At 41.0% G+C, this 22,961-nt stretch overlaps 1 protein-coding gene across 2 annotated transcripts; it reads right to left on the bottom strand.

The window, feature by feature from the left end:
• Positions 1-393: 393 nt before the first annotated feature.
• LOC121931274 (poly(U)-specific endoribonuclease-A-like) lies at positions 394-16,819 on the bottom strand. 2 transcript variants are annotated; one of them, XM_042468829.1, is made up of 7 exons: positions 16,595-16,819; positions 10,170-10,269; positions 7,846-7,957; positions 6,264-6,385; positions 5,693-5,805; positions 2,730-2,883; positions 394-1,054 (listed from the first exon to the last, which is right to left on the bottom strand). In XM_042468829.1, the coding sequence occupies exons 1-7, from the start codon at positions 16,603-16,605 to the stop codon at positions 791-793; spliced, it is 876 nt and encodes a 291-aa protein (XP_042324763.1). In that variant the 5' UTR covers positions 16,606-16,819; the 3' UTR covers positions 394-790. The 2 variants fall into 2 exon arrangements, with proteins under 2 accessions (XP_042324763.1, XP_042324762.1); XM_042468828.1 differs by lacking the exon at positions 16,595-16,819 and adding an exon at positions 14,032-14,104.
• Positions 16,820-22,961: the final 6,142 nt, after the last annotated feature.

Raw genomic sequence — 22,961 nt, 5'->3', positions numbered from 1 at the left:
CTGCTGCGGGTTTGCTTGCCCAGGAAGACAGCAGCAGTAGAGGAACCAAAACACTGGAAATGAAGACTTTTTCCCTTCTGCACCAGTGGCTGGGTTCAGCTGGGGAGTGGGTGGCAGATAGCACTGACCTTTTGAGGATAGTGACACTTGCCACTCACCCAAATCTGGCCCAAGCCAGTTGTCAACACAAAGCAACAGCCAACAAAACACTGCATTTTCCAGAGAACTTACCAGCCAAAAGAACCAGATTCACCAGGGAACTAGCCTTGCATTATATATAAACAGATCAGCATGGATACAAGGTGAAGTCCAGGGCTTTTGGCCAGTGTAGATGAGCCGTCACATTAATTTATAAAGTAATTCAATAACACGCAGTTGAAAAGGTGGGTTTTTTTAAAAGTATAAACTTTTTTTAATGTGTTTTATGAAACAGTTAAGGAAATAAGGGGGCTATATAGAGAAGGAAGCTGGAGAAATTTCACAAAAGTTAAGGACTTGGTGGATTTCACAAAAGTTAAGGACTTGGTGGATTATCAAGTTTTTTACTGAAAAACCAAAGAGACAATGGTAGAAGTAGGAGAAAAGCATATATTCATATGCATTAGTTGCCCACATCACTGACTATAGATAGGTTGTTTTATTTCACTACAGTATCCTCACACAAGAAAAGTTTTCAAACAATAGAAAGACACATGATATGTTAAATAATATTCAGTGAAACCATGCAAAAGTTAAGAGTAACATGGAAATTTTGAAGCAATTCTCTCTTCAGAACTTAAATCTGAGGTTTTTAATACAAATCTTCGTTATTGCTGCTGAGGAGAACTGGATAAGCTGTCCCTATGTACTGTCCGTGGCGGTAGACAACTATCTCCAGTTCATATTCCTCTATTCTCACTCTCTGCCGTGTAACTCTTTCATTTGACTGTAGAAAAATGACTGTGTAAAGTGCAAATTCAAACTCAGGGCTAACACCAATAAAGGTGCTCCCCATAGGTTTTACAAGTCCCTTCCAGCTGAACTGAAGGCTTAAAACTTGATCGTCTTCATCAGGCTGAAAACAAATACACAAAGCATTAGAAAATGAGAAAGAGAGCTTTTGAAATAACAGAATAAAACCCAGAAGCCCTTGAAGGGCAAAGAAAGTACTCAGAAGAGGCACCTTTTCCAAAACCTTTGGAAAAACTTTGGCCTGAGTATTCAAATGGAAAAAGAGATAGAATAGTGGCTGAGAGCTGCCCATGAAGTGGAAAGTTGGTGTGAATTACAAGACACTCCTCAACTTTCTGAAATTGGTTTGTTCCTTCATTGTGTGGGTTTGCAAACATCCATCAGTTGATTTCACTTGAGACAGAAGACAATGGGAGTAAGCCAAGTGAATACCACAAATAGTCAGAGGGTTGAGAGTACTTTTTGAACAGCAATTCTACAATCCTGAACTGAAGTCTCCCATCCAACTCCCACAATCCACATTTATTTTAGCTTCAGCCCCCTGCACCTTGCTATTCTTGCTTGGTAGAAATTAGGGGGTGAGGGGCTGCAGATGTGTGTTCAGCTGTTTGTCTGTACAGTGGTACCCCGGGATACGAAATGACTGCGTTACGAAATTTCCGGGATACGAAAAAATTAGATAGGAAAAAACTGTTCCGGGTTACGGTTGTTTTTTTTTTCGGCTTACGAAAAAATTTTTGGTGCTTTTCGGCGCTTTTTCGCACGAAAAGTGGCTTTCCAGCGCTAGCGGCTATGGCTTTTTCGGGGTGCGAAATCTTTCGGGTTACGAACGGCGCCGCGGAACGAATTAAATTCGTAACCCGGGGTACCACTGTATAGTGAAACACACTGTAACAGGCATCTGCAGGGACCTCTGAGAGTCCTCCAGATGTGCCTGCAGATACTGGGAAAATAGCTGCTGCTCCCTTCATCCTGCTCACCACCAAACAAGAAATGCCAAGGTTTTGGGGCTGCAGCTGAGCAAAAATGGACGGGGGGGGAGTCATTGTGTGGTCATCAGAGAAGTCCAAACTCAAATATTACCAAAAAGAAGTGAATTGCAATGGCTAACTGACTCACACCATCATAATTCAACAAGGGGCTCAACTGACTACCCCTTTGGAGCAGCCTGTAGTCGCCTCTTTCCTCACCAGATTAGGGCCATGCTAACTACACACTACCCCAATCTGGCCTTTGCGCAACACAAAAATAGACTGCAAAAAGCAGCTTCTTTTTGTGCCATGGAAAGGGTGCCTAGCAATGTGGGGGCAGAGTTGGGGTGGCCAGCATGTAGTCACCACATCTGCCCCCACGCTGGCGCTTTATGCCGGTCTGTAGAGGGCCCAAGTCTCCTGAGTGTGGTTTGTTTCCTAATGAACAGAGATCCAGCAGAACTGGGAAAAGGGTTTCCACTGCCTTAGGTGAAGGACATCATGAGAACATCATCTCCACTCCATTCTCATATATCAGTGAGGCTAGAAGGTACATCTGGCTTGAACACTGATGACCAGACATCCTCCTGTGTCACACCTGAGAACAGCAGGCTACCTAAGGGGGCACCGGACAGTATGTGCACACCTATCCTTCCCTCCTACACCTCACTGGCACTCTCCATGCCACCCAGAGTCTGCAACCTGAAGCAGCTGCCTTCTTCTATCTAATGGCAGGTCTGGCCATCAGGTTCATAAGCATGAATGAAAGGACTCTACAATATAAACTTGTATTGGCTATTTTCTTACCCGACTTTTCTTTTTCCTGGCCACATAGCCCTTGTAGTCAATGTGGTTAAGCTTTTCTTGGAGGTAAAACTGCACCCAGTTATGCAACCCCAGGATCTCATGCCCTTGTTTAGTTTCTCCAACGAACACATGCTCAAAGCCACAGGAGTCAGGTCTATTGGGGGAAAAGTTTTTGAAAACATAATATTATGGAATCACTAATAATATCAAAGAAAAATATTAATAAATTAGTTAAGATCATGCCAATTCCTCATGGTACAACATTAAGACAAAATGGACACATCTAGGCTGATTAAAAAGATCAGAAAGTCCTATATTTTATTCCTGTTCTTTCTAATTTTATTTTGGAGATCCATACATATTTTGCTTATCACAGAATATTTTCTGTCATCTCCCAGTATAATCAGAATTTTTTTTATACCATATCCCCAGGTTAGTTTATTTTAACCTAATATAAAATCAGAAACAACAGAAACAAAATGTGGATTTTACAGTCAGTCTAGATGCATCCAGTGATAAAACCCCAAGCAACATTTGAGAAGGTTAAAAAAGGTAGGTAAGAGAAGATTTCAAGTAATTTCCTTTCTGCAACAGCAAGATTGTTGTTGTTGTATGACTTCAAGTCATTTCCAACTTATGGCAACCCGAAGGCAAATCTGTCATGGGGTTTTCTTGGCAAGATTTGTTCACAGAAAATTTTCCTTTGCCTTTCTTCAAGGCTAGAGTGTATGACAAGAAAAATCTGGGGGGAAATGGAGCAGATGCAGTAGGAGAAATGCAGCACAGAATAAGTAAAGATGTAGCACAAGAATACCTGGCTACTCTGAATGAATTGAAGTCTCCAGGGCCAGATGAATTACATCCAAGGGTATTAAAAGTACTGGCAGAGGTAATTTCATAATCACTGTCAATAATCTTTGAGAATTCCTGGACAACAGGAGAGGTCCTGGACTCAAATAATTACTGCCCAGTCTTCCTGATATCAGTACCAGGAAAGATTCTAGAGCAGATCATAAAACAATGGTCTGTAAGCACTTCAAAAGCAATGCTGTGATCATTAGAAGTTAGCATGGGCTTCTCAAAAACAAGTCATAGGCGGGATACACACCGCCATATAGTACGTATTGTATACGTACTAGGGTTAGGAAGGGGCGGTGCTTCCGCACCCCCCTAACCCTAGTACGTATACAATACGTACAAGATGGCGCCGGCCCTTCTACATGGCCGGCGCCATCTTTACGTACTGGATGCATAGCGTCCAGACGTGTCGCGTCGCTAATGACGTAGCGAATGCGCCCTTGGCGCTTCGCTACGTCATCTGTGCGCCGCAGAAAGAAGCTCCGAAATGGAGCTTCTTTTTTGCTCCGCGCAGGAGCCGCGCGGTTTGGATGCTGCGGCTCCCTCGCGGAGCAAATGGCGCCGGCGGGGGAACGCCGCAAAGCGGCGGTTTGTATCCTGCCATAGAATCATAGAGTTGAAAGAGACCACAAGGGCCATTCAGTCCAACTCCCTTCTGCCATGCAGGAACTCTCAGTCAAAGCATCCCTGACAGATGGCCATCCAACCTCTGTTTAAAGATCTCCAAGGAGAGAGATGCCCTCATGCATGGGGAGGGTCTTTTGGGGCTTCTTTTTGAGTTGTGCACAGGCTTGTGTGATTGCTGCAGCCTGCTTCTGGGGCAGAAAGGGGCGGTGTCTCACCATCCCTTTCTGCCAATCTGTCCAGCCCCTTAATTAATAGTCTAAACTGGCTCCATCCTATGGAATGCTAGGATCTCTAGTTCATTGTGGCACCACTAGGAGCTGCAGTTTTGTCATATCTCACAAAACTGCAACTCCCAGAATTCCATAGCCTTGAGCCATGGCAGCAAAAGCAGTATTAATTTCTGCAGTGAAAATTAGACCAATATTACTACTACAGTACTACTACTACTACTACTACTAATAATAATAATAATAATAATAATAAATTTTTGTGTTTCCCCACCTCTCCCATTGGATCGAAGCGGGGTTACAGACTAATTAAAAACCATTACACAATCTCATAAAAACAGGATAAACTCCAATATAAATTTCTACAGACTCTATAGACAACATACAGCAGGGTAAGGCAGGGAATCCCAGTGCCCAGTATTATTTTATGGCCCATTAAGAAATGTGTAGTGTCTACAGGGATGAACCTAGTTATTATCAAATGTATTTCACATCCTGCCTCAGTAACCTAAGGCTATATAGACAGCTTCAAAGGAGTGGCATCCCAACACCCCTTTCAGTGCTGGATCGTTGCAGCAGGAACCATATGCTATGGCCCTGATCTGGGAATTTGGTGGCCCCTATTTATGTGTGTGTGCAAATCTATTTTAGACTGTATGCCTTTGGCAGGTACCGGCTACATAGATCCCCCCCCGTCTTTTATTGCTAATGTGCCACGTACACTGATGGTGCTATATACTGTATATACTTGACTATAAGTCGATCTCACATATAAGTCAGGAGCAGGTTTGGGGGGCAAAGTGATGGATTTTTATATAACCTATAAATCAAGGGTAAAATGTAGGGGTATGTAACCAAGAATGCAAAGTATGGAGGTAAGGAAAATGATGCCAAAGCACACTCCTATTTTCCCACCCAGACATTCAAAAAGGCCAGAAGTGGCACCGCAGTGGAAAAAATTGAGAAGTATGGTGCTTCTTTTAGTTTTTTCAAGGATAGAAAGCGTATCCCTTTTGCCACTCTATTCAGAGAAGAGGGTGGTTCCTTTTTTGATAACAGTTAATGTACAGTACTAACAGTACTTATATTGACCCATGGATAAGTTATTCCAGATTTTTGGGGTCAATTTTTTGACTAAAATTTCTAGACTTATACATGAGTATATATAGTAAATAAATGATAATAATAGTATGTATGCATTCCATATTACAATCTAACATATAGGATATATTTCTTTTTTAAAAAATGTACCCTTTTCTTCCTTCCCTGCTATAGAGGTGAAACCAAATATCATAGAGCTGAGTCTTGAAATTCTTCAGATCTGGATTTGACCAGTTTTTTCCAACTAAATACCGATGAGCAATCTAGAAAAACATAAAGAAAAATAAGTTTAGTTCACAATTTAAAATCTATCAAATATGTCACAAATATAAAAAGGGAGCTAAAAAGACTGCTCTTCATAAATCTTCATAAATTTAATTCTTGTTGGCAAGAGCCAAGAATTTGACCATTTGTCTTCTTGCTGCTTGAAAATCATCAGTACTTATCAACATTTCTGAACAGAAAACAGGTTTTCCTGCCCAGAAAACAACATTGTCTGTGCAGAAATATTATTTTCCATATGGTAAATGCTTTTCCATGTAGGAAACTTGTACACATGTATTTTTCACATAAAATAAGTCCCAAATTGTGAAAATTCTCATTTATCTGGGATTCTCTCAATCAGGGTTTCTTGCCTTTTGTGAAACTTGGGGGAGGGAGGGGTCGTGAATATTTTGCAATTTTCCAAATGTTTTCAAATAGGTTTTTTTTTCAATCTTACTTTCATAACTTCAGTTTTTAAAACTGCATCCAGAAAACGGTTATTTTCTGCTCTTTCCTCTGGAGTCACCATCTCAGCCATGCCAGTTGATGTCTCATAATTGTCCAACAGTGAAATAAAGGCTATAAAAATAAGATAATCATCAAATGTACTCAGCAGATAGAAGGAAAGATAGATCTCATTTACTATCCTTACTATGTGGATACAGTGTTGAACCCAGCTTCAAAACAGCTTCAAACAGCTTCATATATTTCCACAAATAAGACTAAACCTTCTTAGACCCTTTCCAAATATGGGCCAAATAAAATGTCCTCTCCACAATCTCATGCTGATCAGTCCAGATGATGTAGACCCAACCCCCGGTTCTGATGCAAACTGTCCAGACAATGTACAGCCAGTTTGGCATCAAACCCAAGGTATAATACCCTAATAACATTTGTTAAGAATCATCTTTTGCTCTGGATATTCCTGGAGGAATGATGTTGCCTAAATCCAAAGACAATACATAATCATATGAATTGGCTATATGAACCAGATGTGGTGAAATGGCGAAGGGCATCCTCATGAGGGTGGGACTAAGATACTATTGAAATGTTTGCAGTGTGCCAGAAAACCATTATCTCTGTTCAACTCACTGTTGATGGACTGGAATCTGTGGATACATTGCAATTCTGCTATTTCAGCTGACATTCTCATAGGCAACAGGCTCATATAAGTCTGTCTCTGGACTTTCCACTCCAACCAATGCATCTGAGAAAGCAGGCTCAATTCTACAAAAGCTCATGCTTCTTTCTTTCAGTTAGTCTCAAAGGTGCTACTAGATCCATTTGCATACCTGTTAACCATTGATACATCAACAATTCACCTCGTTCTTCACCCTTGAGGCAAAGTTATATAACAACCTCAATTTGGATGTCTGGCACTTTAAATCTGCCATGGCTTTCCCCAAAGAATCCTACTAACTGTAGTTTACAAATGGAGCTAAGCGAGGATGCAATTCTTCATTGATTTCATTCTTGAAGGAAGCAATCAGTTATTGTAGCATCTTTTTTTTCCTGCTACAAAAAGGGTTTTGAAAACTGAAGATTTTGCAATCCAAGGCTTATTCTACACAAAATTTCCATGTTACTTTTTGTTCTTGCACAGAAAATGCTATACAGTTCTTATTCTGTGCAAAATTTGCACATGAGGGTTTGTTGTTTTGTTTTTGCATGGGAACACCATTGTCTGGTACAGGAAACAACATATTCTGCACAAAAATTTATACTTCTAATGATTTTATGATGTTATGCACAGAAAATGTTGTTTCCTATGTAGAGAATGCTATTTTCTTTGTCAATGGGATTGCAAATTTTCTGTAGAATTAGTGTCAAACTGAAGATTCTTTTTAGTCCAGGAATCTCCTTGTCAGGATTTCCCAACACTCAAGAAACATTTTTTAGCCATTTTGTTTTTTAAACAATAGATTTCCCCCCACCTTTCTCCTTTAGGTCTGGAATTTCTGTTAATACAAAAAAGCAATAAATATATCCCCCCTAGACAAAGAAAGATATACAATTTAACCTCAAGAAGACATCCATACCTGAATAGGTTTCTGTGTTCTTCAGACGTTGCTCATTTACATTGTGAAACAGGGGTTCAGACGCACTGTCTCTGGCAACATTACTGCCCTGCTGAACAAAGCCAGCTTTCCCCTAGTAAAAAACCAAAGAGCCATTACAGATGTAGAACTGGCTGAATTAACATCATATTGGAGTCTGAGAAAAGGAAAGTTAGATCTGAAAAAGTAAACACCTGGGAAGGGGCTTGTAGCTGGAACATAATTTAGTATTTTAGTTTAATTTAGTCTAATTCAAGGGTAGGCAAGCTGGTGTCTTCCAGAGGTTTTGGTTGATTACCCCAATAAGCTCTAGCCAGCATGACCATTGATTAGAGACTGTGGACATTGTAATCTAAAACACTTGAAGGGCCCAAGCTTATTTCCCCTTGCTTTGTTTACTATATTCATGGAAATCCATTAAACTTGTTTTCTAAGCATTTTATGTTATTTAGAATATTTATACCCTGCTTTTCAGCCCAAAGGCTACATTATACCATCAGACAGCTCCAGTTGCCCATGGGAAGTAATGCGGTGAGTCACCAGAATGAGTTGACTTGCAGAATACGTTTTAAACACCCCACATTTCTAAATAAATTCCTGGCAATGTCCTATGCAGAAATATAAATGATGTCTTAGTTGGGGCAAGGATGGGTACCTTTCCAATCATGACTAGCAGAAGAATGTGAACAAAACCTTCTGCTACAGCATGGTGGGGATCATATGTGCCTCCATCTGGGATACAGTAGGGTTTTTTTTTTACTTTGTTAAACTTCAGCACACAGCATTTTATGATGGTTAGGACTCATGGAAGCTGCAGGCCAACAAGATATGGAGAGCCACACTTTCTGCCAAATCCCTATACTAGGTGGTGATTTCATTTTTGGAGTCATCCACCGCATTTTCAATTCTTTTCTTTCTTCAGTTAAAATCAACCAAAATTTATCAGGTTCAGTTGATGTGAAAACCTCATTAATCTAAACTGAAAGCAAAAGTTTCTGAATTCCTCCTTGCCATTGAATTACTGGAAGGGGAAAAATATATGGTCTTCAAACTCATTCTTTTCATGCTAAGCAGTGGTTTAGTGTGCTGTCCAGCATGGTGTAGGGGTCTCAGCAGTGGACTATGACTTTGGAGAACAGGGTTTGATTCCTCATTTGGCCATGCAAACCCACTGAGTGACATTGGGTGAGTCACACCCTCCCAGACCCATGAAACCCTGTGATAGGGTCCTTTAGGGTCACCATAAATAGAAAACAGCTTAAAAGCACACAACAACAACAACAACCAGACATGGAAAGTGACTGGCAGATTATCAGGTTGTGAGATGAATGCGTGAGTTCTGACTTAAACACAGAGCTGAAGAACCAAAGAACTAAGGAATAGGGCCTTAAAACAAGCTAAAGAACCAAACAAGATGGTTCCACGCAGAGCATTGATGTGAAGGAGGGATTTGGCAGCCAAGGAGGAGAATGCCAAGGAATTTGGAAGCTGAAGCGAGATGCTGCTCAGGTGTGACGAACAACAAAAGAGGGCCAGGGGGAGGATTAATACTCCTGAGCTGCAAACTGACAGGACAATGGACTGCTTTGAACAGCATGCACCGCTTCAAACAGTATGTTTTCTCCAGAAAGAAGAAGTTGAGTAATGGGCTGCAATATTACAAAACTCCAGCAACCAAAAAGTCAGAGAGAGAAGAAAAGTATAAAGACCCTTGGCTTTCACCCTAATTTTGTTGGCATCAACCGCATGGCACCAATGTCATCAGTTGTCAGAGGACAACTGATCACTGTTCAGCAGAAGGAAAGAGTGTGTGTGAGTACTGAATGAATGTGTGAATGAATGAAAGAGATCTTGATACTGAATGTTTGCACTGTTTTTGTGATTTAATAAATGTTACATGCATAGTGGCTAAAACCGATTTTGGTGTCTCAATCATCTGTGACAGCCCTGCTTTGATACAATCCACAGAAAGAGAAACTTTCATTACATGCTTTCAGGTTAAACAGGTTGTCCTTACCAATTGGGGCATAACAAGGTCAGTTTGACTGCTAATGTACCTTTTTCACATATAGTTTCCTGTAAAGCAACTTTCTCCAGCCTGGTGTGTTGCAGATGGTTTTAACTCCCAACACTCTTGATCATTAACCACAGAAAGAGATTATTTATATTAAAGTTTAAACACCTGGAAGACATTTATTTGGAATAGGCTGCTTTAAAGGATACCACTTTTTAAAAAAATCTATATTAGAATGGATTTTCATAATGACTTGTAGTTCCATCTCACCATTAAACAATACAATTGATACCTGTAAGGAAACTGTGTAGTCTTTTCCAGGCACGAAGCGGTTAACATCTGCATCCCAAAGAGCATTGAACAACTTGGAAAGTTCATGATTTAAAGGATCCCTAGAAATAAACACAAGGAGATGTCAGGGGGGGGGGGCACAATAATCTAAACTCTCAAACACATATCAGATATAGACTTATTCCATTTAAAAAATGGAAATGTGCGAGCCTTATTAGGATTCTTAATATGCATGTAGCTTCATAACTAAGTTAACCTGAGCTAACTTTCCACTTTCTACCATCCTTGTAAACACAGAGAAGCTGAATGGTAGGGAATACATCTGCCCTTCCCCTACAATTATTGTCATTACTTAATAGGGCTTATATTTAAGGCAGTTCGTGGCTGCAAGAAGGCAATGGATCTTGGTTTGTGCTCTATACTGTGAAAGCAATCATACTCCACAGATGGAGTAAACAAGTGAGGAGTACAGTTCTCTCAGCCTGTTCCCCTCTTCCTGTACTCAGCAGTGGTGACACTTGGATTATGGAATATTAGACATCTTCATTGCCAGAGGTTGACAGTGTGGTCTTTCAGATATCATCAGACTGCAGTGCTCACCAGTCTTAGTCTAGAAAATGATGAAGAATGCTGGGAGTTGCAGTCTAACAACATTTGAAAGATCTGAAGCCCTGTTCAAGATATTTTTTAAAGATTACAAAATCTCGCTCCTTGATTTTTCTTTTTTAAATGGCAAATGCCAATGTAATTGGACAGTGTTAATGGAACATTTCTAGAGAGACCACAGCTGCTTATATTTCCTGTGTGATAAACTGTTGCTGGCACTTCCTTCTTCAACGGTCATAAAGCAAGCCTCAGTTTTTCCATCTGAAAAGGATATCACATCATGTAAACATATTTATTTTATTAAACCTGTCCTTATGGCCAAACATCCAACACTGCTGGTTAGTTTGTCAATTTAGGTGTCTTGTTAGGAATAAAGAAAACTGATATCCCAAGTCAGACTATTGGTCCATCTAGCTCAGTATTGAAAGTAGTATAGGGATATAATTGTTCACAAATTTTGTTCCTGAAGGTAACTTTGGGTAATTTTAGAAATGTTTTTCCTTCTGTGAAAAAGTCTTTGAAAACTGAGCAGTTTTGGAACACTATTCACAGACTCTGGATAAAAGGTGTGTGTGTCTTTGTAAGAAATAGAATTTTCTGTGCAAACACAGCATAGTTGGCAGCATGGTCTCCAGGACAGGACCACCTTGGATCTCAACCTGGGAGAAAGGCAGAACATAATTTGAATCAATAAATAAATTTCTGTATCAATAATGCCATTTTCCATGCAGAAAATGTTGTAGGTGAGCACTTACTGTGTATAAAATTTCACATTTTTGTGCAGAAAATAGCATTTATAGACAGGAAAAAACGTTTTTGACCTAGAAAATCTTTTTTTTTTATCCCAGCACAAAGTATTAGTAATGATCACTTATGTGGTTTATTGTCATTTTCTTAGTTAACAACATTCACATGGTCAGGATAATCCAAAAGTACAATAATGAGCCTGGCCGTCATTTTCATACATTTGCAGCACTGGACACCCATCTTTTTCTAATGCAAGGCTGGGAACCATGAGACTCTCCATACCTTGCTGAATTGCTACTCCTAGCATTCCTTTCCAATAACTACACTGAATGGGACTGCTGAGATGTGCAGTCCCACAATAAAGAAGCAAGAACAATATGCTGTATAGTGAATTCCCACACAGAAATAATGAGGCCTCTTGTAAATTCGCAATGACAGAAACACAGAATTATCTATTGTTTTTGCAAGCATGTTAGAAAGCTTGAGGATACAAACTGACGAAGGGGTGAGATGAGCTTGCTCCAGGAAAAGAACGATGTCTTAACAATAATCACACATGGCACCAATCTTGCATGAGATGCTCAAATTCATTTTTAAATGTCTCCTGTGAAAATTCTCAAAACCTCTAAGACATGCTCAAGAAAGACTCTTTTAATCATAATATGGTGAGCTTGTAAAAAATGTGCTGAGAACATTTGTACTGTAACTCTGAGGCTTTATTCATGATGGTAACATGTTTTAAGTGAATACTTCTGCTCCAGAATACCAGCTCTACATAACAGTCTGAATTTAGTTGAGACTCATTGAAATCAATGGACCTTGAGTTTCCAAAATTAGTTTGCCACACTGATTTCAGCAGGCCTACTCTAAGCATGATGATGCAAACTTCTATATCAAGCCCACACAAAAAAACAGATGATCAGCAACTCAGAATTATCTTCTGTCTTTATGGGTGAGATCATTACTTGTCAGCTAAAGCTTGGAACTTCCTAGAATGGCACAAATCAGTGACTGCATTTGTGTGCTTAGCTTATTTTCATTTCTTCATTTCAAACAGTTAGAGAAGGGGGAATTCCACTATTCTCACAGAGCAAAGATGGGCAACTGCTAAACATCCAAGGCTTGGTATCCTCCACAAAAAATTACTCCAAATGCTAATTTTTTTTAAAAAAATGGCCAAAAGCACAGGTTTTTTGGGGAAAGGATATTATATTAAACATTGCAAAAAGGGCTTGTTAACCATTAAAAAGATGAGCTCCCACTTCTGGAGGGTTTCAGGACATGCAATTCACCCTCTTTTTTTGAATCAGAAAAGGCTGGTCACAGGAATCTGGAGGGATTGAAGGCCACAAAGACAAGACAGCCTTGGGGTGCAGGGAGGTCCAGGGGGCCCACTTGGCCCACTCTTTTCCTGGAGCAAATAATATTATAGTCTGATCAATACTGGGTCAGTAGCAAAGTCAAATAGAGATATATGGCCATGATTACCAATCTGTTTTATCATTTTTTTTCATAAATATGTTTCCTAAAACATGACGTGTCAGGTTTCAGGGACCTAGTGGCTTCAATTACACCATACCACTTTGCCAAGGGTCCCAGCTAAATATCATAAAAAGATATCAAGGCCAAGAGCTAACATCAAAACATGTATCTCTATCAAGGTAAAGGTTTTCCCTTGACAAGATTGTCTAGTCTTATCCAGCTGTAGTGGGTGGGGCTCATCTCCGTTACTAAGCCAAGGGAGCCAGCATTGTCAGAGATGACTCTGTGGTCATGTTGCCAGCATGACTGAATGGAATGCTGTTACCTTCCCACCAAAGTGATGCCTATTTATCTACTTGCATTTTTACATGCTTTTGAACTGCTAGGTTGGCAGAAGCTGGGACTAGTGATGAGATTTCACTCCATCATACAGCGCCTGGGCCTCGAACTGCCAACCTGCTGATTTTGCAACCTCTGAGACACCATGTCCCAGTTCACCACCACATAGGTACAACACTGAAAAGGTGGGTTTGGGAGACACACAGCAGGAGATATGTTGTAGTTATGTGGTGGAGATAGTTACAACAGATCTCCTGCTGTGTGTCTCCCAAACCCACCTTTTCAGTGTTGTACCTATGTGGTTGTGAACTGGGACATGGTGTCTCAGAGGTTGCAAAATCAGCAGGTTGGCAGTTCAAGGTCCTCCAAACACACCTTTTAAGTGTGGCAGCCACCACTACCACCCATGAATATTTCCACCATGTTGGCAGAAGCAAGGGAAGCAACAGAGTTTCCAGCTAATTTCTTTTAGATGAATGTACTGTGACAGGCATCTTCAAGGACCTCTCAGGGGCCACTAGGAGGTCCTTAAGGATGAGGTTAATGCTATGTGTCCAGCTGAAGAAAAATAGCCAGATGCTACTACTCCTGCTCTCTACCAAAAAGGTGGGTTTTCGGGGGGGATTTGGGTTTTCTGAGCAGTTGGAACAAAATTCTGACATCCACAATAACTTCAAAAAGTCAATTACCATGGTGTAAGTTGGCTGTATAGAATCATTATTCACTAACAGGATGCCAGTCTAAAGTATCCATTGGTTTCAATCTCATCTACATACATAAACAAAGCAAGACAACAATAAATGATATTTCTGTCCATTGAAATCATTTTGCTTGCAAATGATTACAGAGACAGTCTGTGAGCCACTTCCTCCCGCCTCCCTTACATCCCCCTTTGCCAAACATTTGGTACTGAGACCAATATACTTCCAGCACTCTGCAGAGAACTGTGCTATTATGGGCTCTAGTAACAATCCAAGATAAATTGAACCTGAAGCTGCATTCCTCCTCCCTTTCCCTGCCCTTATACACCTTATTAATTCTCTTAAACTTGAAAACTTGAGTCATCAGTTCACTCATAATCAAGATGCTTAGGATCTGGTTGCTGGCCCCATATTTTACTTCTTAACATTTATTGATCAGAGACAGAGTGCCTATGGACACCAGATTATCCTGGGTGAATGTCCGTTAACTGACCTATTCGATCTATTGATTGATTCTCCACAAGCTTGACAATCCTTTGAAACTAGCAGGTTCAGTTCTGTCATCATGATAGGACACTTCGCCAATGATACAGTGAACAGATCAATCCAACAGGGTAATATATGGGCAAAACAGACTGGCTAGAAATGCCCCGATGCTGGCGTCATGCCGTGCAACCAAGTGCATGGAGAGGGGTGTCATGGTGCTCCTTTGGTGCAGTATTTATACACAATGCACCAAAGAAACACTAAAAAGCAGCCGTTGCTGCAGCAAGGGTGGCTTTTTGCTGCCTCTAAAAGTAGTGTCATTTTGCTGTTGTTTTTAGAGCCAGAAAAGTATTGGATCAGGGCATGGTGTGCAGTTGTCGTGGCCCCAATCCAGTGCTGAAAGCCCCTAGTTGCAGCATCAAAAAACAATCAGTTCATACAGGGAAAAATATAATGGGGCACTTTACTTCCAGTTTTTCCATATGAGTGACTTTTTCTCAGTTTCAACTTTAAACTGTACAGTATTTCAAAAAAAACAGAGAGCTTGGAGCCATTATTGTAAAACTAACAGGATAGCTTCATTCTTTGATTAAAAATCATTATTCATTCATAGCATGTAACCAATACATTATTTTTTAATCACTGACAAATATAAACAACAGCCCTCACTTCCCCTCAAGTGATCTTCAAATAATGTGTAACACAAGAACACATAACACCATTAGCACTCATTACATAAAATCAGAGAATGGTAAGAGTTGGAAGGGGCCACATGGGCCATTGAGTCCAATGTCCTGGTCAATACATTGACTCTTCCTTGATCCAAAGTAACTTGTTATATGTTACTTCCCAGTTCTGAGACCTCAAGAGTTCATCATGTGTTGAATTCTGGCCCAACGCTTTAAACTACTCCTAAATTTTCTAATTAAATATCTAGAATAGCAGGTTCTTGAAGCCCCAGATGGCAAAGCATTTTCTGAATGATGGAATAGGCCGAATATTTGCATGCAATGGGAAATGGAATTTTCCCTGAGGGTTACTGGAACAGGAAGGTCTGATTCCTACAAATCATGCAGCTAGTTACTTGGGGGGGGGGGAGTTCTACTGCTCTCTGCATAATGGCACTCTCTTAGTTATTTTACTAAATTCATTGTGTGTTGTAATATTTGCACAGCCGAGCAGGCACATTCATAAATCGAAACCACACTCTAAAGCTTCAGTATTGCTTGGTTGTGCAAGTTCAGGAAAAAACTTTTTTCCCCCTTCTTGCAAATTTATAGGGACAGTTTCTCTTGGGGAAACTTCCTGGTAGACTAGGAACACTAGAAGCTGGCTGGTGAGACTGACTTCAGCATAAGAGCTGAGTTTTGCCAGCCACAAAATTTGTATTGCAAATCCCCACTGTAGTTCTTTCAGGTGGGGTGATGATAGATTAATGACTCCTGGCTGTAACATGCCAATTCCACTCTTACTGACATACAACCTTTTCTAGCTTCAGATACATCCCTCTGGCTACAGCACTGCAGACATGCATACAAATCCTAAATACTCCTAACACATAAATATTTTCCTAGATAACTACCTTAATGATAAGTGGATTCAATGTTTAAAGTAAATAACAGTTTTAATCTCTCAGGCCAGTTCCGTTGACTTCCTTAGTAACTGCCACAATAGACAGTATCAGTGTGCAGATAGAACTGCACTTGCCTGTGGACCAGAGAATCCATATTTCAGTTTAATTCAATATGTAGCAATTAAATAAACCTTCCATTTAGTCCATACAAGGCAAAGGCGGAGAATGCTTCTGCTGGCTACTGTTTCATCTTTGTCCTTTTGTATCTGCTAAATCTAAGACAATTTACTGCCACTTATTACAGGCAGAGCTATCTCTGAAACAGTGGTAGTTTCTCATTTTTACAGCCTCATTTGAGTTGCTGGAACAAGGAAGCAAATACCATGGAATAAAACTGCACTTCACAGAGTGTTCTCCTGGGATTAAACTTCATTTCTCTCAAGTTTAACTTGTCTGACATCAATAAAGCCAAAATATGCAATTTACTGTTACCTTTGAGCCATGTTGACCAAATGGTGTGGTTTCTTCTCTGTCACCCTCACCTCCAGCAAACTAACTACCAGCAAACAGAAAGTCCAGCTAAACTTTTGAAACTCTTCTTTAGCAAAGTTGTGCCTTTGCCACACCTACAACCAGGTCTCAAAGAGCTGTGTTTCAATAGGACAAGCAAAGCAGAAGGGGAAGGAAACAAAGAAAAAGCAGAGTAGAGACAGATGGCACGAGAAGAGCGGAGCAGACAGTACCACCACTGTGTCTTAATCTAAAATATGTGCTTATCACATGTACCCAATGAATTGAAACAGAAACAGATCAACAAACACCCACAGCTGGGGAGGGGAGGGGAGGGGGGAATGTTGTCACATTCAAAGTGTTTCTTTTAAAAAATGGGGAAAGGGCAATTGTAACCTTTTTAGATTGTAACTTTTTCAGAGGGACTGAAAACATTAAGTTTTCATACCCAAAGCACAACTTCTTTCACTGAGAGCTGAATTCAAGCAATGTGCACTGGCTCCCTCCAATCAACCGATGGGGCACCAGCTTGGCTTTGGGAATGGAGCCTCATCAGCCAGAGAGGAAGCCAGAGACAGGCCCAGCACTTGGGACATGCAGCCTTGAGGCTCTGTCCCAGGTGCTGGGCCTGGGGGCAGGGGGCTCTGAGACTCAAGCCCCAGCTCCAGCTCCCTCCAGCTGATGGGAGCCTCAGGCTCTGACCCCAGAGCCAAGCTGGGGCAGAAGTCTTGGTGGTGGAGGAGAGGGAGGGAAGGAAGGAAGGAAGGAAGGAAGGAAGGAAGGAAGGAAGGGGATGGAGAAAGAGGGAGGGGGAGAGAGGAAGGAGGGAAGAAGGGGGAAAGGAGGGGAGGAAAGGAGGGAAGGAGGGAAGGAAGGAAGGTCAATTTGGTCCCATTACCCCTAATGACAATGTGGCCACATGGCTGCACCACCATTAGGAAAAATGAGTCTAGACCATCCACAGATTTTGGTATTTATGGGGAGATCTGGAATAGATCCCCCACGGAAACCGAGGGCCCAGTGTATTTGTAACTATACAGTGGGATTCTGGCCAATGTTAAAGAAAAGTAGCAAAAAAAAAAAGGAATCACACTAATCAAATGGAATAAAATTAGAAAACAAACATAGGCCCCAACTAAACATCCCCTTAGAAACCCTGAACTATGCTGTGGACCTACACTATGCTGGGCCATATACTACTACCCACCTCACATGGCCTTCCACTTTTCAAGGTGAGCAGGCAGGACTGGAAAAGGTCTAGCTACCCCCTAGCTGGACATCAAATGATTAAGTCAGTGGTGAGATGGAGGGGGTGATCTTCCAGCTGTCTCTGTGCTTGTTTAAACATTGTGCATCTGGCTCAGGGAGAAGAAGTTTCTCTAATACTGCCTGTTCACCTTGAAGCATAGAATCCCAATATGAGGAATCTTTGGGGCTTCAGAATAAGTCAGGAAGCGGACCTTCAGTGCAGTGCAGAAAGGAAGGATATACCACTCCCCACAGTGGCAGGAAAAGAGCATCCACATGCATCATCCAAATGTCCCAACCTGAAACCCAACTGTTTCAATGATTTCTTGAGGAAGAAAAAGACACATTTAAACAATTTATGTTGTTGCTGTTAACTACCCTCGGGTCGCTCTTGAACCCCTGTGATAAGACATCTCCAAGGCCCTGTCCTCACTGCTCTGCTTATTACTGCAAATTCATACCCACAACTCCCTTATTATATTATTATTATTATTATTATTAACCTTTATTATGAAGCACTGTAAATTTACACAGCGCTGTACATACAATCTTTTTAGTTAGACGATTCCCTGCCCGCGGGCTTACAACTAAAAAGACATGACACAGAAGGAGAAGGGAGTGGTGGAGGGAAAGGGTAAGAGATCCAGCAGTTTCCTCTCCACCTCCAGGCCTGGACCAAGTAGATGGACTGGAGGGAGGGCTTGGCTCCATCCATCCATCAGCATGTGACCTTCCTCTCTTTCTGCTTCCCTCCACCTTTCCTAGCATAATTGGTTTTTTCCAATGATCAGGCCTTCTCATATTGTCTGTAGTATGACAGCCTCAGTTTGTCATCTTGGCTTCCAGGGAGATTTCCAGCTTGACCTGATCTAGGGCCCATTTGTTTGTCTTTTTGGCTGTACGCAGGATTCCTTTCTCCATCACCACACCCACACACATCTCAAATTTATTTTCCTCCTGTCTTCTTTCTTAACTGTCCAGCTTTCACATCCATACATGGTAATAAGGAAAACAATGGCTTGTATGATTCTGACTTTTATGTTCAGTTGTATATCTTTGCATTTTAGAAGCTTTTCTGTGCTTTCAAAGCTGCTCTCCCCTTTGTTAATCTTCTTATGGTTAATAATAATAAGCTAATCATTACTAACAATACATAACAATAAGCTAACTAATAAGCTAAAATGACACATCTCAGAATTGTCAGGTAAAAGACAAAACCAAAAAAAATCCAAAACATCACAACTGGGTTTCTGACTTGTGAATTCACAGAAACAGGGCCGTCTCTCTTCTTTGATTCACATAAACGCCACCTGAGGGCATCAGTCTACCATTCTCTGCAAGATTTGATGTCTGTGCTAGCATACAAATGTAACATAGGACTCTGAATGATCTCAAATGAAGCTTTTTAAACATGTCATGGATATCCTGCCTCCTTCACTGCAATTTATGGAGGTTTCAGATAACACTGTCCTCCGTTTGAAACCCTCTCTGGGTTGCTGCTACTTTTTTCACCTTTTTTTTTTCTTTATTATGGAAAAACTGTTAAGGAGAGAATGACAGACAGAAACCTGCACAATTGCTAGCATAAGGAGCCTTCTGCCTAGAATCTCTCTCAGTCTCTGTGTTAGCACTACTTACTTCATTCATGAGGAAGAAGACAAGGGAATGCTCTAGAAAGTGTTGATGGAAATCAGAGATGCTCCCTTGTACAGTACCTGCTAACTGAGGTTGCTGCCACATGGCATAATTAATGCAGTTTGACACTAGTTTAACTGCCATGGCTTGATCCTATGGAACCCTGGGAGTTCTTGTTTGTTCTGGCACCAGAGCCCCCTGACAGAGAAGGCTAAATGTCTCACCAAACTACAAATCCCAGAATTCCATAGCATAGCACAGTGACAGTAAAAGTGGTATAAAACTGCATTACTTCTGCAGTACAGACAAGGCCTGAGACAGTCACTTTACCTTAGGAATATAAGAAGCTGTACACTTTCTAACTGTCCCCGTTTGGCAAGGCAGATCCAGTTAATCCTCTGTCATCCCACTTTCTCAGCTGCTTTAAAAAAATGTCCCAGTTTCTCTCTCCTCCGCCCTCTTCCCACTTCATCCTCAGCTTACTACAGTTGCTACAAACTGAGTTCAAAGTGCAAAAGTAGTTTCCATTCAATTAACACAGCAAAGGGGAGCTCTGCAAGGGGTGGAATCAAGTCATTCCCAGTAGGCTCAGGAAAAAGCAAACTGCAGCAACCCCTCCTAGTTTATGTGCTCTCTCCACTAATAACTTTTGCCATCTTGGCCACACTCTGATATTATTTGGCCAAATGTGTCCCAGTTTTCATCTGTGAAATGTTAGAGGACATGAACCTGCCATATGCTAAGGCAGACCTATGGGTCATCTATCTCAGTTTTATCAACTCCTGCTAACAGTAGCACTCTGATCCTTCATATAAGTAGTCTGCCTGTGATATCTCCCTCCAAGTGACTGGGGAAGAGCAAAAGGGATTGTGCCCATAGCCACATACAGAAAAATTACATCATCTGCTAAGATCTCTAGTGGATGTCAGCAAATAACATCACCAGTCTGTGTCTCACTACACAGACATAGCCAGATTTTTTTCTAATCCTTCCAAACAACTCTCTACCAGCCATAGACTGGCCATGGAGGAGGCTGTAGTTGCTAAATGGTGAGTCAGGGAGTTGAGGAGTTCTGCCTATGAAACTTGTACAGCATGCCCTGAAATAATAGATCTAGTAAAAAAAAAACCCTATCCAAGGTGCTGAAATCTAAATACACACACACACACACACACACACACACACACACACACACCAATGTAACGTCTTGAATCACTCTGTTAAAATTCAGAGTAAAACCCTAGGGCAGTGGTTCTCAACCTTCGTAATGCTGTGACCCTTTAATACAGTTCCTTATGTTGTGGTGACCCCCCAACCATAAAATAGCAATGTCTCGGTTCCTAAGACCATCTGAAATATGTGTTTTCTGATGGTCTTAGGCGACCCTTGTGAAAGGTCCATTCAACCCCCCAAAGAGGTCGTGACCCACAGGTTGAGAACCGCTGCCCTAGGAGAATTCTTTACTTTCCATCAACTGCCATTGGAGAAGAGCATGCTAGTGCCATGCGCCCTTTCAGCATCATTATCACTGTTCATGAACTGGAGAGTATGTCTGGAGTAAGAAGCCTGGTCTACTCCATTAGCTCACAAAGAAAGAAAGAAAGAAAGAAAGAAAGAAAGAAAGAAAGAAAGAAAATTAGGGTTCCAAATAATGCAGAGAGCCTAAGTACGGCAAGCTCTCTATTCCAGACTTATCAGTGGGACCAGAAAGAAGGCAGAAAGTGTTTTCATCCCTCCTGTCCTCATGGGGTTGTAAACATAAGGAGATCAGAGTGCCCAAACAGAGTTATAGAAGAGTGAGTAAAAATCAATATAATATAAGCAACTGTCTCGCCAACCTTTTAGATTTAATTTATTCTTATACTCCTCCTTAAGACAAAGTCCTTAGGTCCTTTCCCATTACCATTGATTCCAATATGAATCCATTTTAACTGCCTGGCAGCATCCCCTAGAATTCTAGGGTTTATGTTTGATGAAGCAGTAGAGCTCACTGGCTGATAATTTTAAACTGCAAATGCCAGAGCTCCATAGGATCTTGTTACTGTAGTTAAAGTAGATGATAGTGCTATAATAGTGTTGTGAGAAAGAACACCTTTAGCAGTTTGTTCCAGAAATAAGTAAACATCTAGACTCAATTGCTCCCAGTAATGTGACCTTCAGTAACATGGTAGATAAAACATAAACAGTAACTTCTTATTGTGTGCCTTCAACTTGTATGATCTAAGATGAACCTATCATGGGGGTTTCTTTGCAAGATTTGTTCAAAGTGGCTTTCCCACTGTTTTCCTCTGAGGCTGAGAAAATGTGACTTGCCCTAGGTCACTTGGGGAGTTTCCATAGCAAATCAGGGATTTGGATCCTGGTATCCCAGAGTCTTGGGTCAATACTCAAAACCATCATACCACGTGGATTGTCATCTCCTCTTTCCCATGGGACTTGCACTTACCAACCATTCACCTTGATAAGAACCCTCACATGTTTGTAATAAAATGTATAGGTCAAGGGTGGGCAACTGTATGGGCCTATTCTTCCCTCCTCACCCCCTAACAAGGCAGGCCATCCTGCACACTGGCTACAGAACTGGCCTAAAATTGTATCCAAAAGTCACTTTCAGTTGTGACTTCCAGGTTTAGTGGTAGGGTTTTGGAGGCTGAGTTAAAGTAAAGTTTTGCTTTTATCTGTCATCTTGTGATGCTAGCCATGAGCAAAGGCTTGCTGAACATGTGAATGGCCAAGCCAAACACATCCCATGAGCTGCATTTTGTGACTTGCTAGGAGCAAAAACCATACCCTCCAACTCTCTCAGTTTAGCAGGGACTGTCCTGATTAATCCTCTGTCTTCCCACTCTTCAGTTGCATTTCCAATGACCCAGTATCTATCTCCTCCTTCCATTTTGCCCCTTTGTCCTTGCTTACTACAAATGTTGCACATTGAGCTCTACATTCAAAAGTAGTTCTTCCTCGCTAATAACTTTTGCCTTCTTGATCACTTTCTGATGTTGTTTGGCCACATGTGCTTCATTTTTTTTATCTACAAAATCTTGTGAGGATGAAAAACAGGTTTCTTGATCTTTGGTGGGCCACCAACCATGGCTGCTTTTTACTGGGGTGGGTGTGAAGAGAGGGATCGGCCTCGCATTGTGTAGACCTGCATCTGTTGCTTCCACTTTTCATCTTGACATCAGGCAGAAAACATACGTTTTAATGCAATCAGAAAAGTACAAACAATATTTATTTTCCTGCTCATAAACATTTGAAAATTTGATATATGCAGAGTTCATTGGTCCAAGCTCTTATTTATCAAACAGATTTAATGTGGACAAGACAATAATTGGTGTTAATCCAGAAATTGAATGAACATATTACTTTTTTACAAAAAATAATACAATTTATTTTAATAAAAACATTGTCTTGTTTTGCATGTAAACATATCTTTGTGAGATTAACTCTTCCCTCCACCAATCCT

Source organism: Sceloporus undulatus, chromosome 5 (genome assembly GCF_019175285.1).
Source record: "Sceloporus undulatus isolate JIND9_A2432 ecotype Alabama chromosome 5, SceUnd_v1.1, whole genome shotgun sequence".
In the NCBI taxonomy this organism is placed as follows: Eukaryota; Metazoa; Chordata; class Lepidosauria; order Squamata; family Phrynosomatidae; genus Sceloporus; species Sceloporus undulatus.
The sequence above is the reverse complement of the archived record's forward strand: the minus strand, read 5'-3'. Positions and strand labels throughout refer to the sequence as shown.